At 45.3% G+C, this 19,764-nt stretch overlaps 1 protein-coding gene across 1 annotated transcript; it reads right to left on the minus strand.

The window, feature by feature from the left end:
• Positions 1 to 11,530: 11,530 nt before the first annotated feature.
• LOC149445485 (uncharacterized) lies at positions 11,531 to 12,731 on the minus strand. The gene has a single exon (XM_089653780.1). It carries the CDS (start codon positions 12,729 to 12,731, stop codon positions 11,670 to 11,672), a length of 1,062 nt encoding a protein of 353 aa, XP_089509906.1. The 3' UTR covers positions 11,531 to 11,669.
• Positions 12,732 to 19,764: the final 7,033 nt, after the last annotated feature.

Consider the following 19,764-nt stretch of genomic DNA (forward strand, 5'->3'; position numbering starts at 1 on the left):
TTCAGGAGTATATCATATACAGCCCTGTGTATAGAGTGCAGTGGTCAGGAGTATGTCATATACAGCCCTGTGTATAGAGTGCAGTGGTCAAGAGTATATCATATACAGCCCTGTGTACAGAGTGCAGTGGTCAAGAGTATATCATATACAGCCCTGTGTACAGAGTGCAGTGGTCAGTGTTATATCTTAGGCCTGTGTACAGAGTGCAGTGGTCAGGAGTATATCATATACAGCCCTGTGTACAGAGCGCAGTGGTCAGGAACATGTCATAAACTGCCCTGTGAATAGAGTGCAGTGGTCAGGAGTATATCATATGCAGCCCTGTGTACAGAGTGCAGTGGTCAGGAACATGTCATAAACTGCCCTGTGTATAGAGTGCAGTGGTCAGGAGTATATCATATACAGCCCTGTGTATAGAGTGCAGTGGTCAGGAGTATATCATATACAGCCCTGTGTACAGAGCGCAGTGGTCAGGAACATGTCATAAACTGCCCTGTGAATAGAGTGCAGTGGTCAGGAGTATATCATATGCAGCCCTGTGTACAGAGTGCAGTGGTCAGGAACATGTCATAAACTGCCCTGTGTATAGAGTGCAGTGGTCAGGAGTATATCATATACAGCCCTGTGTATAGAGTGCAGTGGTCAGGAGTATATCATATACAGCCCTGTGTATAGAGTGCAGTGGTCAGGAGTATGTCATATACAGCCCTGTGTATAGAGTGCAGTGGTCAAGAGTATATCATATACAGCCCTGTGTACAGAGTGCAGTGGTCAAGAGTATATCATATACAGCCCTGTGTACAGAGTGCAGTGGTCAGTGTTATATCTTAGGCCTGTGTACAGAGTGCAGTGGTCAGGAGTATATCATATACAGCCCTGTGTACAGAGCGCAGTGGTCAGGAACATGTCATAAACTGCCCTGTGAATAGAGTGCAGTGGTCAGGAGTATATCATATGCAGCCCTGTGTACAGAGTGCAGTGGTCAGGAACATGTCATAAACTGCCCTGTGTATAGAGTGCAGTGGTCAGGAGTATATCATATACAGCCCTGTGTATAGAGTGCAGTGGTCAGGAGTATATCATATACAGCCCTGTGTACAGAGCGCAGTGGTCAGGAACATGTCATAAACTGCCCTGTGAATAGAGTGCAGTGGTCAGGAGTATATCATATGCAGCCCTGTGTACAGAGTGCAGTGGTCAGGAACATGTCATAAACTGCCCTGTGTATAGAGTGCAGTGGTCAGGAGTATATCATATACAGCCCTGTGTATAGAGTGCAGTGGTCAGGAGTATATCATATACAGCCCTGTGTATAGAGTGCAGTGGTCAGGAGTATGTCATATACAGCCCTGTGTATAGAGTGCAGTGGTCAAGAGTATATCATATACAGCCCTGTGTACAGAGTGCAGTGGTCAAGAGTATATCATATACAGCCCTGTGTACAGAGTGCAGTGGTCAGTGTTATATCTTAGGCCTGTGTACAGAGTGCAGTGGTCAGGAGTATATCATATACAGCCCTGTGTACAGAGCGCAGTGGTCAGGAACATGTCATAAACTGCCCTGTGAATAGAGTGCAGTGGTCAGGAGTATATCATATGCAGCCCTGTGTACAGAGTGCAGTGGTCAGGAACATGTCATAAACTGCCCTGTGTATAGAGTGCAGTGGTCAGGAGTATATCATATACAGCCCTGTGTATAGAGTGCAGTGGTCAGGAGTATATCATATACAGCCCTGTGTACAGAGCGCAGTGGTCAGGAACATGTCATAAACTGCCCTGTGAATAGAGTGCAGTGGTCAGGAGTATATCATATGCAGCCCTGTGTACAGAGTGCAGTGGTCAGGAACATGTCATAAACTGCCCTGTGTATAGAGTGCAGTGGTCAGGAGTATATCATATACAGCCCTGTGTATAGAGTGCAGTGGTCAGGAGTATATCATATACAGCCCTGTGTACAGAGCGCAGTGGTCAGGAACATGTCATATACTGCCCTGTATATATTGTGCAGTGGTCAGGAGTATGTCATATACTGCCCAGCATGCATAGTACAATGGTCAGGATTTTGTGGAAGAACAAAAATATTTTCTTTCCAAGATAACACCTAAGAGGAGATCACCACGAGCCCTGAAGGAAGTTTGCCTCGTATGGACATGACCAATTAGAAGCGTATACGTAGCCCGGTAACACTGCTCACCACCCTTGCATTATCTTGTATATATAAACTCACTTTTTCATTCCAATAAACTAGAAGTTTTCATAGACTACACGTGTGTCAGTGTGGCTTTCTTCATGTGTGCACTAAAGAGCTAGCATGATTAAATAGGACAGGAACAGATAATCATCGGACACTTAGTCCGGACTAAATCACTCCCATAACAAGCTGCTTGCTGTGGGGGCACTCAACAGGAGGGAGGGGCCAGGAGCACCTGTGGGGGACCCAAGAAGAGGAGGATCCAGGCTGCTCTGTGCAAACCCATCACACACAGCAGTAAGTATGACATAAACATAAAATTAGTGAAGCGCTTGTATCTCATGAATACAATCATGTGTCTCCATAAAGTATAATAGTAAATCAAAGTGACCACGATATATATTAAAAATATGTGAACTCCCTCTAGTGGATAGAAAAAATAATGTCAACCGAAATGACTATAATGGCTAAATATCACACATTAAGAACCTAAATAAGTAGCGCATAAATCAGATATACTAAACAAAGTATATATACATGAAAACAGAATAATTGGCCACATACAATGGTGTCTAAATCAAACATAACTAATATATGCCATAAGTGAAAAAGACAATATCAAAGGTGAAAAAATATTCCATGCATGTGACTGTGCTTTAAGCTGGAACACACACGTGATCTCCACTTCTAAGTGCAAGTACTCTCCTTCAAATGGCAGCAATGCCTGCTCACCTCCCTTCCTCGACCCACACAGGGCCTCAAAGCAGTTACCACCTCAGTGGTGTATTCCTCTGGCAGACTCCTTAATCCTCCTCCTCTCTTATGCAACTCATAAAAAGATAAGAAAGCCTTCCATAGTGTAGTAAGTTTTAATAGGCAAAGTAAAAAGTGACAAAGTAAACCACTCACATGCTCCTTTCCATAAACAAGCGTTTTTCCCAGCCTGTGGGTAGATATGCATGCACCTGGGGGAATCCAATATGGCCACTGTGTCCGGACATACGTCACCAGGAAGTAGACAAACCGACGCGTTGCGTCACGTGCGTCATGACTTCATCAGGGTCAACGCGTCGGTTTGTCTACTTCCTGGTGACGTATGTCCGGACACAGTGGCCATATTGGATTCCCCCAGGTGCATGCATATCTACCCACAGGCTGGGAAAAACGCTTGTTTATGGAAAGGAGCATGTGAGTGGTTTACTTTGTCACTTTTTACTTTGCCTATTAAATTTACTACACTATGGAAGGCTTTCTTATCTTTTTATGAGTTGCATAAGAGAGGAGGAGGATTAAGGAGTCTGCCAGAGGAATACACCACTGAGGTGGTAACTGCTTTGAGGCCCTGTGTGGGTCGAGGAAGGGAGGTGAGCAGGCATTGCTGCCATTTGAAGGAGAGTACTTGCACTTAGAAGTGGAGATCACCTGTGTGTTCCAGCTTAAAGCACAGTCACATGCATGGAATATTTTTTCACCTTTGATATTGTCTTTTTCACTTATGGCATATATTAGTTATGTTTGATTTAGACACCATTGTATGTGGCCAATTATTCTGTTTTCATGTATATATACTTTGTTTAGTATATCTGATTTATGCGCTACTTATTTAGGTTCTTAATGTGTGATATTTAGCCATTATAGTCATTTCGGTTGACATTATTTTTTCTATCCACTAGAGGGAGTTCACATATTTTTAATATATATCGTGGTCACTTTGATTTACTATTATACTTTATGGAGACACATGATTGTATTCATGAGATACAAGCGCTTCACTAATTTTATGTTTATTTCTTGCACTTATTGGTATTAGTTAAAGTGACAGCAGCTGTATTGTGTCAGTTATTCCCATGAGCGCAGGAGGATCCCATACTATTTAGTAAGTATGACATGTTTGTTTTAAAAGAAAAAAAAATTTGCCTTTACAATCGCTTTAAGAGGAGTTTACTAATGGACACGACACCCTCCGACACCCACAGACCATAAACAAAGCAAAAGTGACACATAAATGTGACAGCAAATAACCAACCCAACAACCTGACTATAATACATTGTGTACAATGGAGGGAAGCTGACATACACCGGGCAGACCCAGGACTAGTAATCGGGAGCAGAGATGGGGGGAACAGGATGCAGGAAACCAGAATCAGGGGAAAGTATACAAGATACAGGACACAGGATCCAGCAGGGAAGCAGCTCACAGGCAGAACACTGAGGCACTGATGAAAACTACAGGGGGGGATTATATACCTTCCCAGCAGCCAGCATCAGGTGGAGCCTCATTACTGACATCTTCTGTCTGCTGGGAGACACAGCAATGTCTCCTCTCCACTTCCTTCCAACTCACCTCTCACCCAGAGCATCCTGTCTGTACCTGACATCACATCCTGTCTGTACCTGACATCACTTCCTGTCTGTACCTGACATCACTTCCCGTCTGTACCTGACATCACTTCCCATCTATACCTGACATCACTTCCCATCTGTACCTGACATCACTTCCCGTCTGTACCTGACACCACTTCCCGTCTGTACCTGGCATCACTTCCCGTCTGTACCTGGCATAATTTCCCATCTGTACCTGACATCACTTCCCATCTGTACCTGGCATTACTTTCTGTCTGTACCTGACATCACTTCCCATCTGTACCTGACCTCCTGTATGTACCTGACATCACTTCCCATGTGTACCTGACATCACTTCCCATTTGTACCTGACATCACTTCCTGTCTATACCTGATATCACTTCCCATCTGTACCTGACATCACTTTCCATCTGTACCTGACATTACTTCCTGTCTGTACCTGACATCACTTCCCATGTGTACCTGACATCACTTCCCATTTGTACCTGACATCACTTCCTGTCTATACCTGATATCACTTCCCATCTGTACCTGACATCACTTCCTGTCTGTACCTGACATCACTTCCCATCTGTACCTGGCATCACTTCCCATCTGTACCTGACTTCCTGTATGTACCTGACATCACTTCCTGTCTGTACCTGACATCACTTCCCATCTGTACCTGGCATCACTTCCCATCTGTACCTGACATCACTTCCCATCTGTACCTGACATCACTTCCCATGTGTACCTGGCATCACTTTCCGTCTGTACCTTTCATCACTTCCCATTTGTACCTGACATCACTTCCCATCTGTACCTGACATCACTTCCCATGTGTACCTGACACCACTTCCTGCCTCTACCAGACATAATTTCCTGTCTGTACCCGACACCACTTCCCATCTGTACCCGACATTATTTCCCGTCTGTACCTGACATCACTTTCCATCTGTACCTGACATCACTTCCTGTCTGGGTAGAAGGGTGCTCACCACCTGGTGGAGCTCAGAGGAACTGCAGCTCCAAGAAATGTCTCATAGTTTGAACCTTGTTGTTGTTTCCAAGTGTTCTCCAATGTTCATGTCCATGTCTGGCAGGTTCCAGGACTCTTCAGAGTGGCAGTGAGGTGACGACTCCGGAACACTCTCTGGGTTCCATCACCAGGCACTGCAATTATACCCGACTGCTGGGAGCCACCATCTCCTTTCCTACAGTGAAAGTATAATTGTGACATCAGCAGAGAGGTAGTGGGAGGGTGGGATCAGGTAAGTACCACCACTGACCACCAATGCTGGGCTGGGGGTACACTTTGTTCTCACTGACACCAACAATGGGGCTTATTTTATCTCACTGACACCAACAATGGGGCTTATTTTATCTCACTGACACCAACAATGGAGCTTATTTTATCTCACTGACACCAACAATGGGGCTTATTTTATCTCACTGACACCAACAATGGGGCTTATTTTATCTCACTGACACCAATGATGGATGTCAAGGAAATCATGCCCACGGTGACTGGCTAACTGGAGTGAGATCCTTGATTGGTGGAGAAGGAAAGAGGGTGGAGCTTTCTCTGAATTCTCTAGAATTCTCATCTGCTGACAATTGATGGACTGATCTGAATTCTGTGTGAAATATATCTGGTTGTTAATGATTGGCTGGAAATCAGGAGGTCACACCCCTAACCGATGACTCCTCATCTGTCGGCAGGTTTCCCCACTGACAGCTGAATGTCCACAAAAGAATTGTCAGCAATTACAAAGTGTGGAAAACCCCTCAGAATGTCTCTGAGAAGAAATGATATTTTATCTTCTCTCCAACTCAGACTATATTTGTCTTAGACGTAAGAGGCCCAAAATCCCGAGTCCCTGTCAGGTCTGAGCTCCAGCCGGATACAATCACCTTCTCCACTCACATAGTTTGCTTTTGTAAATGAAGTGAGTACAGAATTGAGGAAAGCGAGGACACCCGGCAACAATGGGATTCTGTCCTATCTCCTGCACCCGGAGCAAATGAACAACATGTACCAGCCTTCACAGCCCCATCAATGTACACTGTGGAGGCATCTTGTATGTAGACTCTGGATTCAACAAACCAGCAGCCTGGCCATTCAGGAACGTACCATTGTTCAGCTCTGGGGGGGAACAAACATCTCTCATGGAAAGGAGCTCTGGGGAGTCAACAGACCAATCTTTCATCTATACATATGTTTCCATCTCTCCACATCACTCCATTCTTTTTCTGGACAAAACCATTATAAATATCAGCGACAGATTTACAAATCTAGGATTTTACAATGAGAACACAATGTCACAAGGGATCTATAAAAGATTTTATCCGGACACAAGATCCCATTGTAAGAAAGGAGTTCTGAATATGAACAGCGACTGTTATGTGGGATCCCATTATATTCAGTGCGGGGAAATGTATCTTTTATATTTTACTGAAACCTTCGATAATAAATTACATTTATGTCCCAGAAATTAACTTTACTGTATTTTTAACTGAAATTGTACTTTTCATAAATCATTGCACTAATATTGTGTAAAATAATAAAACTCATAAAACATCAGAACTACTAACAATTTATCCTCTAGTGTGTCTGCTGTTGCGAAGAAATATATATATTATTTGGGGGTTTAAGTAATTTTAAGGTATAAATGGCTTTTAAACATGTAAAAAAAAAAATTAAAAATGTCTCCAGGACTCCATGGACCCCTTCATTCCACACAGTCTCCAGGAACTGGGAAACCACAGAGAAACCAAGTGTCCCCCGACTTCCTCTCCAGGCTGGGATGTCCCCCTGGTTGGGTGCCCCCTACAGTAGAAGAAGCAGACTGCACCTGCCTACATCTTCTTTATGCTTTGTCTGATCAGGATGGCGGTCATTTCTCCCTGAACACGGAGCGCCCTAAACACGAGGTAAACGTGGTGCAGCATTGAGCCCCGTCCAGCTGTAGTGTAGACTTTGACAGGCTGCAGGCAGCGGGGCTGGACGCTGTACCTGTGCCTACCAGGTGTATTATAATGCCAGCATTGCACCCACAGGGGCTGGACCCCCCATGTACAAGGGGCCTAAGAGATACCATCAGCTGGTGTCCCATTCCACCAGACCCCTATAACTGGAAGAGGACATTTTGGGGGGGATGTGTTGTAGAAGAACCCAGACCACGGTATTGTGTGATGAAATTATAATTCAACTTTATTAATCATATATATGTGACACTTTAACAACAGAAGGAAGTAGATAGATTGTTTACATTTCAAGGATCTATTTATACCATTTATATCATCTATGCTAAGAAACTGATTAAAATATGACACACCCCTCATTAGTACCAGCCCCGCCCACTTATGTAACCCTGTAAACATCCAAATCCCTGTAAATTCCCAGAAGACACTTTCATCTTTTATCCACAACAAGCTGATTGGGTACAAGAGAACCCCGAGCCCCTCTTGCTCATTCCCACACAAGTCCATGTCACCATCTACAAGGTGAGAGGACCTGATGGAGAACAAGACCATGACCACCAGGACCATCGCCTGACTGAAGCCAAGCTCACATTTCTTTCTAATGCTGATTCTATGGTCTCCTCAGATACAGATTTGGCAGATGTACATTAGTGGAACCCTTTCTCTCCGGCCAACGTAAGGTTTCCATCAGCAGCAGCACGGCCTTATAGCTACAGCACCCGGGGGTTGTCTACATTTGTTAGGCCAACTGTCAGCTTTCTGGTGGAAGTGATTCAGCTGCACTGAAGGTCCTCCCCCCGCCATGTATACCGGGCTCAGCTGTCCTTCCTGCAAGCCCAAGACAGGCATGGTGGGTGTCAGCGGTGAGAGCAGAAGGAGATCAGCAAACATCTGATCTCTGATCTCCCCTTCAGTGAATGGATGTGGGAGGTGGGAGATTATGTCATTTCTGGGTTCAGCGCTGTCATTCTCCAGTCACTATGGTTTGGGAAGGAGCTGATTAGGCATGATCTGTGCTTGACCATCTTTCTTGGGGTACAGAGGTGACATTGGGGGTCTAATAAGGTTCTGATGTCTCTTTAAAGAGGACCTGTGACCAGAAATATGTACCAACCCCCTATCTGATATAAGCCATTTTAAGTGAAAAAGAGCTGAACAAAAATTAAAGTAACACTATAAAAATAAAAACCCACAAAACAAATTATACGACACATTTTACATATCATTGCACAAGCGAGAGTGAGAACAATCATTCTGAGGCCATCGTTCACGGGTAACTATCTGAACTGATAACCTATAAAGGCTCTTAAAGCGTCAACTTTGAACAATTTTTTGTACTGAAGTTTGTCACCATTTCACAAGTACGCACAATGTGTAAAGTTTGACATGTTTGGTATCTATATACTTGATGACAACCCCATATTTTATATTTCACCAAACAAATTGGGTCATATATTGTGTTCTTTGTGCACTAACATTATCTTTATTTGTTTTTACAGAAAATATGTATTTCATAAACAGCTGTACTAATATTCTGTGACATGAAAAATGGCAACTACCACCATTATATTCTCCAGAGTCTCTGCTTTCAGAAAATAAAATAAATGTTTGGGGTTTAACTAATCATATGGCCTAAAATGTGAATTTAACTTAAAAAAAAGCAAAATAATCTGTCAGTGAAAGAAAATACAGCAATATATAACATTTTAAAATCAAAAACTATGGTAGCAACTAATGGCTTAAGAAGCAAACCCACCATATTACTCAACCAGGTTCCAACTAAACCCACCCAAAACATTGGATCCCACCTCCCCCCACCCAGGTTCCTATTGGAACTCCTTTACCTTGTGTAGATATCCCCTTCTGAGATCCTCATGATCTAATATAAATGTACAACACTCTCTATCTGACACCATTTGTAGAGCCCACCTTGGTCTGCCAAGAGATAGTCAGCTGCCAAGCAGTTCTGTGACACCACCTTAGGTGGTGGAGCCACTTCTGCTGTCAGCTCTGCTATAACATCAATGGTGTCATTGGTTATCTGATCCATGACTCCAGTACACCTGTCCATCTTACTTATCTTAGATTCCCCATCCCATCTATGAAGGGCTCACTGCATAAAGCATCTCCAATCCAGAGAAAATGTTTCTTCTCACTGGAAGGCCAGGGGAGTATTGGGAGAAATTGAGGCTTCCCCATACAGATATGGGGGGAGGGGCAACTTAACCTCAAGTACAGCTATGGGTGGAATTGAAGGGAAGAAATTTTAAGGTGCTCCTTCCACAAAAGAAGCAAATGTTATCTGGAAGGACTAGGAATCCATTGGACCAATGGGGATTAAACATTCTGAAATTACATTGAGAAACCATGAAATGTTACTGGCCTGTGATTGGCTCTCCTATTGTTGGTGAAGTGAGACTCCCCTTGTCGGTGCCATTAATGGAAAGAAACCATGTGAAATGTTTCTTCCAAATCCAAAAAGGTGACCCCCTTGGGTAAGAACCCATCCTACTATTCCTGATATGAGGTTGTATTCCCTGCTATACAGGAAACATGTGGGCAATCATTTACACCTTTTACAGCAGGACAGTAAATATCAGAACACAATTCAAACAGAAGACCAACAGCAGGAAGTCTGCTAACTGAATGTGTAATGCAATCTGTCATTAGCATTCCCAGAGTTCCCTCTGCAACATAGTTGTATCAGCTGTTGGTCCTGTCTGTAGATCTGTTATTTCCCACCTTCTGTAACAGGGTGACAACCCTGATCATTCTGCAGGAACATTACACAGCAGCGTTGTCACCCTGTACAGGGAAGTCTTAGATAGATTATAAGTAAGACACACAACAAGTAAAGTCCAACTTCAGCTAACGCTTCTACAGCAGTTACAGCACCAGGATTTCTATGAGGTTCAACCCCCCATATGAATGGAAGATGACAGTTGTAAGCACCCCCAGCAGTGTTATATGGTGTTTCCCAACCCCCCCAACTTTAATTTTTGCCAAATAGCTTGGCCTTCTACAGGAAGCAGAAAAAAACATCTACTGGGAGGGTAAACAGGTAATAAAAATGTTATGAGGGGAGACTTGGAAAAACATAAAACGTTTATGCTAATGACAGATTCCACCATTTATGTAATTATTGATTTTGCCCATTGTTACACTTTAGTGTCGATGTCTTAGCATTTCCAGGAATAATTAGCACTCTTTGCACACTTTGCCCCAAAAAGGGACCTGTTCATTCAGAGTCATTAAGGTGAACCCCAATAAGAGGAATTTCAGTCTCCCAGAAGAAGTGGTAGGAATATGACCGCACACTTAGCACTTTGTAAGTTCAGATCTCTTGCAGTTGTACCGTGTGAATAGTTTATGGAGATGAGCAATAGCTGGACAGAAAAAAAAAGGATAACAAGGACATCCAATCATCACCTGATAGAATCCCTTTTGAGAAAACCAGATGAAACATAAGTGGCCAGCTGGTATTAGGTGATACTGTTGAATATGTCCCCTAAAACAGCATTAACTCCGTGTTGGAAGGCCTACACCAGCTTAAGAAGTTACTCTCTAACCACACAGAGACCTCTATCTGGCTGGTATCTCAGCTACAGACCTGCCTGCAAAGATGTCATCCATGAGAGGAGATGGAACATGGAAAGGAGGCATTGATCATGGGAGAGGAGGTGGTACATGTAATGGGAGGTGTGGACAAAGTGGGCTTAGCTGGAGCCCTCAAGCCAGCTTATGGTGTATCAGTTCTCAAAAGAACCTGGAATGGACTCTCCTAATGAGTTTTCAGAGGCTTGGCAAGAATCCATAGGACCCCATCCTAGACTCTGGTACTGAGGCAATGTTGGTCATGTATTGGTTGGTCAGATTCTGGCAATGAAGAAAACACATGGGAACATAGCTCAGTTAGTGAATGATGAAAATGCATTACATGTTCAGTCAATGCTCCATAAAAAAGGATAAAGATGAGAATGATGAAGAATACAGTTCAGTCATTGCTGCTTATCTGAAGAAATGTCCAAAGGTGAAATATTCACAGGCCTTCTAGGTGTGTTTCTGATGGACATAATCACTAAACCCAATGAATCTGATCATTAGAGTTCTGTTTGTTCAAAGTTTTTTTTTTAAGTAGCATCATGTCTTCCTTAGTTTGTGGGAAGACATTGGGCCTGTGAACCTAATGGGACAGCTGCAACTTTTTTAATATTGCCCCTTCTTCTGGAGTTTCCTCTATGCAGCTCAAGCTTGTGAATCCTCTGGTGACAGATTAGCCCGGCATTACCTGTAAAAGCTTTGCCACATTCTGAACATTGATATGGCTTCTCTCCAGTATGAACCCTCTCATGTATGACAAGGTTTCCTCTCCATTTAAAAGTTTTCTCACATTCAGAACAATGATATGGCTGCTCTCCAGTGTGAATCCTCTGGTGTGCTATGAGAACTGACTTCTGTGTAAAAGCTTTGTCACATTCAGAACATTGATATGGTTTCTCTCCAGTGTGGATCCTCTGGTGTGTGATAAGATCTGACTTCCATGTAAAAGCTTTGTCACATTCAGAACACTGATATGGCTTCTCTCCAGTGTGACCTCTTTTGTGTATGATAAGATATGACTCCCATGTAAAAGTTTTGTCACATTCAGAACACTGATATGGCTTCTCTCCAGTGTGCATCCTCTGGTGTGTGATAAGATATGACTTCTGTGTAAAAGCTTTGTCACATTCAGAACATTGATATGGCTTCTCTCCAGTGTGCATCCTCCGGTGTATGATAAGATGTGACTTCTGTGTAAAAGCTTTGTCACATTCAGAACACTGATATGACTTCTCTCCAGTGTGAATCCTCTGGTGTGTGATAAGATGTGACTTCCGTGTATAAGTTTTGTCACATTCAGAACATTGATATGGCTTCTCTCCAGTGTGAATCCTCTGGTGTGATATAAGATCTGACTTATGTCTAAAAGCTTTGTGACATTCAGAACACTGATATGACTTCTCTCCAGTGTGGATCCTCTGGTGTATGATAAGATGTGGCTTCCTTGTAAAAGCTTTGTCACATTCAGAACACTGATATGGCTTCTCTCCAGTGTGACTCCTCTGGTGTATGATAAGATTTGACTTCCATGTAAAAGTTTTATCACATTCAGAACACTGATATGGCTTCTCTCCAGTGTGAACCTTCTGGTGTGTGATATGTTTTGCCTCCATTGTAAAATCTTTGTCACGTTCCAAACAAGAAATCGCTTGAAATGACTCCTCTTATGTATACATGGGTTGGACTTTACTGTAAAGCAATTGTCACATCCAGAGCACTGAAATGACTTTTCTCTTGTTACCCTCTGAGGTTGGATCAGTGTTGAAGAGGACCCAAAGCACTTATGACATGTAGAACACGGATATGACTTGTGTCCTGTGTGACTCCTCCAGTGAACTGCAATAAAAACTTTCCATCAATTAAGACCCAGATGTTTGGTTTCCCATGTGACTGAGATGTATTCACGAAGACCAGCATGACCGAAAACGTGATTCGTCAATCCACCTGTACAAAAAAAAATAAAAATCAGAATTCTATATAAAAGGGCTAAAGTTGGTTTTTATTTTTAATGATCATTAATAAATATATCATATATATCATCGCAGGCTGTGTCAGCATTATGGTTGTCCTCAAAGGGCCAGTTGTAACTGTAAGACTAGATGTCCAGAGCACCTCACCCCCCCATTACATCAGATGCCAAGAACCCCACACCCACCCTAACATCACCGTGCACCTCCTTTGGGGGCAGAACTGGAAAGAAGAAAGTGCAGGGTCTGGAGGAGGACCAGAGGAGGAGTGGAGTCAATTACCAGAGTCTGCTGAATGCTGAGACCAAGGGAGGTGAGGATGAGGGGATGATGCAGCTGCACTGAGAAGTGCAGGATTTGGCAGAGGAGTTCTTTTCTCCTCTCTGCTGCCGACTCCTGAGACAAGGTGGGGGAGGAGACAAGGGGTACCTGCAGGAGAGATGCAAGGGCCACATGAAATAACCTGGATGGCAGGATCCGGATACAAGTGTTTGTGGCGAACCTTTTTGAGCCCGAATGCCCAAACTGCAACACAAAACCACCTTTTTTTATTTCAAAGTGCCAACACTGGAATTAAACACTTGCCTACCGGGCACTTCTACCCCCTTCCTGCCCAGGACAATTTTCAGCTTTCAGTGCTGTTGCACTTAACAATGACAATTGTGCGGTCATGCAACACTGTAACCATATGCAATTTTTAGCATTTTTTTCACACAAATAGAGCTTTTTTTGGTGGTATTTAATCACCACTGGGTGTTTTATTTTTTGCAATATAAATGAAAAAAGAGCAAAAAATTAAAAACATAAAAGGTTTCCTTTGCTTCTATTCTAAAATTTTGCAAACAGGTAATGTTTCTTCTTTGATGTGCGTTGGTGAGGCTGCACTGATGGGCATTGATGAGGCGGCACAGATAGGTAGCACTGATGAGGCGGCACTGGTGATGCACTGATATGAAGGAAATGATGGGCACTGATAAGCGGCACTGACTGATAGCACCAACTGGAGGCACTGACAGACGGCACTGACTGGCGGAACTGCTGGGCATCATTGATGGGTGGCACTGATGGGCAGCACTGATGGGCGGCACTGATCAGTGGCACTGCTGGGCAGCACTGACAGGCGACACCGCTGGGCACTGATGGGTGACACTTCTGGAAGGCATTGCTGGGCACTGCTGAATGGCACAGATAATCAGTGCCCTGATTATTAGTGCAGATTTCCCCTGTCACATTTGCCGGTTATCTGCAGTACTTTCTTCAATGTGTGACAGCGTGCAGCCGATAACCAGCAACTCTATTTACACTGTGATCAGCTGTGTCATTGGATACAGTTGATCACGTGGTAAAAGGCTGCTGTGATTGGCCTTTTACCTTATCACGTGATCAGCTGTATCTGTAGGACACAGCGATCACTGGCAGTGCAGGGTGTGTGCCACTGGGTTTGCGTTGTGGGACGCCCTCCCAGAACTAGACAACTGTGCTGTAGCCATCTTTTGGCTATAGCATGGTTGGCAAGCAGTTAACCACTTGCCTACAGAGCACTTCTACCCCCTTCCTGCCTACCGGGCACTTCTACCCCCTTCCTGCCTACTGGGCACTTCTACCCCCTTCCTGCCTACTGGGCACTTAGACCCCCTTCCTGCCTACAGAGCACTTAGACCCCCTTCCTGCCTACAGAGCACTTCTACCCCCTTCCTGCCTACAGGGCACTTCTACCCCCTTCCTGCCTACCGGGCACTTCTACCCCCTTCCTGCCTACAGGGCACTTCTACCCCCTTCCTGCCTACAGGACACTTCTACCCCCTTCCTGCCTACCGGGCACTTCTACCTCCTTCCTGCCTACAGAGCACTTATACCCACTTCCTGCCTACCGGGCACTTCTACCCCCTTCCTGCCTACCGGACACTTCTGCCCCCTTCCTGCCCTCAGGACACTTCTGCCCCCTTCCTGCCCACAGGACACTTCTGCCCCCTTCCTGCCCACAGGGCACTTCTGCCCCCTTCCTGCCCACAGGACACTTCTGCCCCCTTCCTGCCCACAGGGCACTTCTACCCCCTTCCTGCCCACAGGATACTTCTGCCCCCCAGGCACTTCTACCCCCTTCCTGCCTACAGGGCACTTCTGCCCCCTTCCTGCCTACCGGACACTTCTGCCCCCTTCCTGCCCACAGGACACTTCTGCCCCCTTCCTGCCCACCAGGCACTTTTGCCCCCTTCCTGCCTACAGGGCACTTCTGCCCCCTTCCTGCCCACCGGGCACTTCTGCCCCCTTCCTGCCCACAGGACACTTCTGCCCCTTCCTGCCCACAGGGCACTTCTATCCCCTTCCATCCTACAGGGCACTTCTACCCCCTTCCTGCCTACAGGGCACTTCTACCCCCTTCCTGCCTACCGGGCACTTCTACCCCCTTCCTGCCTACAGGACACTTCTACCCCCTTCCTGCCTACCGGGCACTTCTACCTCCTTCCTGCCTACAGAGCACTTATACCCACTTCCTGCCTACCGGGCACTTCTACCCCCTTCCTGCCTACCGGACACTTCTGCCCCCTTCCTGCCCTCAGGACACTTCTGCCCCCTTCCTGCCCACAGGACACTTCTGCCCCCTTCCTGCCCACAGGGCACTTCTGCCCCCTTCCTGCCCACAGGACACTTCTGCCCCCTTCCTGCCCACAGGGCACTTCTACCCCCTTCCTGCCCACAGGATACTTCTGCCCCCCAGGCACTTCTACCCCCTTCCTGCCTACAGGGCACTTCTGCCCCCTTCCTGCCTACCGGACACTTCTGCCCCCTTCCTGCCCACAGGACACTTCTGCCCCCTTCCTGCCCACCAGGCACTTTTGCCCCCTTCCTGCCTACAGGGCACTTCTGCCCCCTTCCTGCCCACCGGGCACTTCTGCCCCCTTCCTGCCCACAGGACACTTCTGCCCCTTCCTGCCCACAGGGCACTTCTATCCCCTTCCATCCTACAGGGCACTTCTACCCCCTTCCTGCCTACAGGGCACTTCTACCCCCTTCCTGCCTACCGGGCACTTCTACCCCCTTATTTACCAGGCCAATTTTCAGCTGTCAGCGCTGTCGCACTTTGATTGACAATTGCGCGGTCATGCAAGGTTGTACCCATATGAACAATTGTTTCGATTATAACATTTTTCAAACAGGTAATTTTTCTCCTTCACTGATGTGCGTTGATGAGGCAGCACTGATGGGCACTGATAGGCGGCACTGATAGGCGGCATTGATAGGCGGCACTAATGAGGTGGCACGGATAGGCGGTACTGATAGGCAGCACTAATGAGGTGTCACAAATAGGTGGCGCTGATTGGTGGCACTGATAGGCGAAACTGATAATGGGTACTGATAGACAGCACTGATAGGTGGCACTGACTGACATCACTGCTGGGCACTGACTGGCGGCACTGCTGGGCACTGACTGGCACAACCACTGGGCATTGACTGGTGGCACTGACTGGCAGCACTGCTGGGCTGCACCGATGGGCACTGGTGGGTGGCACAGGTGGGTGGCACTACTGGGCACAGGTAGGCGGCACAGGAGGGCACAGGTGGGTGCATTGCTGGGCACAGGTGGGTGCATTGCTGGGCACAGGTGGGCGGAACTTGTGTGTGGCACTGCTGGGCACCGATCATCACTGATGATCAGTGCCCTGATGATTGGTGCTGATCCCCGCTCTGACAACTGCCGATTTTCGGCAGTACTTTCCTCACGATCTGACACCGTGAGGAAAGTGCAGCCGAAAACCGGCATTTGCATTTCCCGGTGATCAGCGTGTCATTGGACACGGCTGATCACGTGGTAAAAGGCCGCTGTGATTGGCCTTTTACCACGTCACGTGATCAGCTGCGCACGGTGCGGAGCCCCTAGGGGTGCGCAGGAGAGCGCGTTCTGGGAGGACGTCATATTACGCCCTCCCAGAACTGGCCGGCCGCAGTGCAGCCGTCATTCGGCTATCTGCGGTCGGCAAGTAGTTAATCTCACCTCTGGCAGTGTCTGTGTAGCTTCCAACCCAGCAGCTCATTCCCATCCACGCTGAACACGTCGCCCCTGGCCCGGAGCAGTGTGGGAGCCTCTTCCTCTCTTCCACACCCATCCCCGCTACATCACCCCTGGTGCCAGATCCGCATAGGAGCCGTTTCCTCTCATCCATGCCCACCCTGGCCCCAGAGACATGTGGGAGATGTAGTTCGATGGGGGTCCAGTGTGGACGAGATCTGGATGGCCGGTCACTGTGCGTGGTCCGTGTGTGCTCATCTTCCTCTTCTTCCTGGCGTGCCCACTGAGATGGCTCTGCGTGCCATAGGTTCGCCATCACTGATATATATATATATATAAAATATTTTTTTTTAATTAAACTAAATTGTATTGTTTAAGTTTTTAAGTACACACAGTATATCCAACATCCAGCCCAGACAATGGAGTCATACATTCTCATGTATAAGCAGTTGTGGCAATGTTACAGATCATACAGAACAATAACTTGCTTTGTCTCTGGTGTCACTTTTATTTTCTATAAACAAATGAAAAGAGAAAAAAGAAGCAACGTAGAACAATTCACCTGTACATGGCAAGTAACTCTCTCCAGTACATACATAGAGAGCTGACACCGTTCAAGTAGGCCTGTGTCTACAGGATCATACACCAAGTATCGGCCTCCAATGTAGTCACCATTTAGTAGGGTACAGTTGGCCGGGTCCATTTTTAGGGGCCTAAAAAAGTTAAACCTATAAAAAGCTATGACAAATGAAGTATGGGGAGTGAGTACCGGAGTATCCAGCCAGTTCTGCCAGAGAGCCATAAGTCTCCTAGGAGAAGTTAGGTTTTCATGTATTATTATGGGGTTCACCTGCTCAATCCATGCCTGGTGGGAGTATGAGTTGATAACCAGAATGCTTGGTTTCGATTTGCAGGTTCGTTCAGAAAGTGCATCTAAGAATCCAAAAATTACAAGCTTAATCTCAGCTAGAGACTTTGTTCAATTAAAAGAAAAACTTCAAAGACAAGTGAGAAAATGTAAATGAGAAGCTGAGAGAAGAGCTAAAAACACTAAAAATACCCCTACAGATCTATCCTAGAAATTCAGTCTAAAATGTAACAATTACACCAAGAAAACCCTCAACTGAGAGAAGAGATAATGACACCAAAGATACAAATGGAGCTCAACAACCAGGAAAGAGAATCAAAGAGGATGATTTATACAAAGTACCCATCAAGGAACAACAGACCGGTGAGACCAATCAGCTTCCGAAATGTAACAAGACAAAGACCAGCAATAGCCAAGACAACTCTACTAATCCTGAGACCACAAATAGTGATGGCCGAACACCCCCCTGTTCAGGTCGCGGTCAAACATCCGAACCTACAGAATGTTCTACAGTGAATGTCGAACACGAAGGACTGAGAGGTGTCTTACCGCATCTGAGTATGAAGATCCCGCTCAGTTACTAATATCCGGCATGAGTTATGTGATGAAGTCACGCGGTATTTTAGTAGTGAGACATTCATTCATGTTCCTGGTCTCAGTGGGGTTTCCTGCCGACAGCTGAATGTCAAAAGAATTGTCAGCATTGCCCAACAATTAAAAAAAAAACAAGCCCATCGAGACTGGTATGGATTTTGAGAGGAACCTTCCATGACAATTTTTTTTTAACCATTTCCATATCGGACACTTTTACCCCCTTCCTGCCCAGGCCAATTTTCAGGTTTCAGCGCTCTCACACTTTGAATGACAATTGCGCGGTCATACAACATTGTACCCAAACTAAAATGTTATCATTTTCTTCACACAACTAGAGCTTTCTTTTGGTGGTATTTAATCACTGCTGCAGTTTTTGTTTTTTTGCTAAATTAACGAAAAAAGACCGAAAATTTTGAAAAAACACATTTTTCTTTGTTTCTGTTATAAAAGTTTGCAAAATAAATAATTGTTCTTCATACATTTAGGCCGAGATGTATTCTGCTACATGTCTTTGGTGAAAATAACCCAAATTAGGATGTATTTTTTAGTTTGTAGGAAAGTTATAGAGTTTACAAACTATGGTATAGATCTGAACATTGATCAATCCTGAAGTACTGACAGCCAATCTAATTTCTTGAGGTCCAAGAATGTCAGAATGTACAGGTATCCCCCAAATGTCAGGACAGTACAGATATCCCCCAAATGTCAGGAGAGTACAGATATCCCCCAAATGTCAGGACAGGACAGATATCCCCTAAATGTCAGGACAGTACAGATATCCCCCAAATGTCAGGAGAGTACAGATATCCCCCAAATGTCAGGACAGGACAGATATCCCCAAAATGTCAGGACTAGAGATGAGCGAATTTTTCAAAAATTCGATTCGGCTGATTCGGCGAATTCCAGTATGAAATTCGATTCGATGCGAATAAATTCGCTACGAAGTTAACTTATAAAAAGGGTTTCTGGGCTTCAGAGAGCCTTTAAATTAGTGCAGAACACTGTACCTTTAATTTAAATGCCCTTGGAGATGAGGAAGGAGAAGGAGAAGGATGAGGAGAAGGAGAAGGAGAAGGATGAGAAGAAGGAGAAGGATGAGAAGAAGGAGAAGGAGAAGGATGAGAAGAAGGAGAAGGATGAGAAGAAGGAGAAGGAGAAGGAGGAGAAGGAGAAGGATGAGAAGAAGGAGAAGGATGAGAAGAAGGAGA

The sequence above is a fragment of the Staurois parvus genome, unplaced genomic scaffold, assembly GCF_062004578.1.
Source record: "Staurois parvus isolate SC_StPar_1 unplaced genomic scaffold, SC_StPar_1.0 ptg000720l, whole genome shotgun sequence".
NCBI lineage: Eukaryota > Metazoa > Chordata > Amphibia > Anura > Ranidae > Staurois > Staurois parvus.

Coding starts and splice junctions, on each gene's coding strand:
- LOC149445485 (XM_089653780.1), bottom strand. CDS start 12,731: ATGGAGGCAAAACATATCACACACCAGAAGGTTCACACTGGAGAGAAG.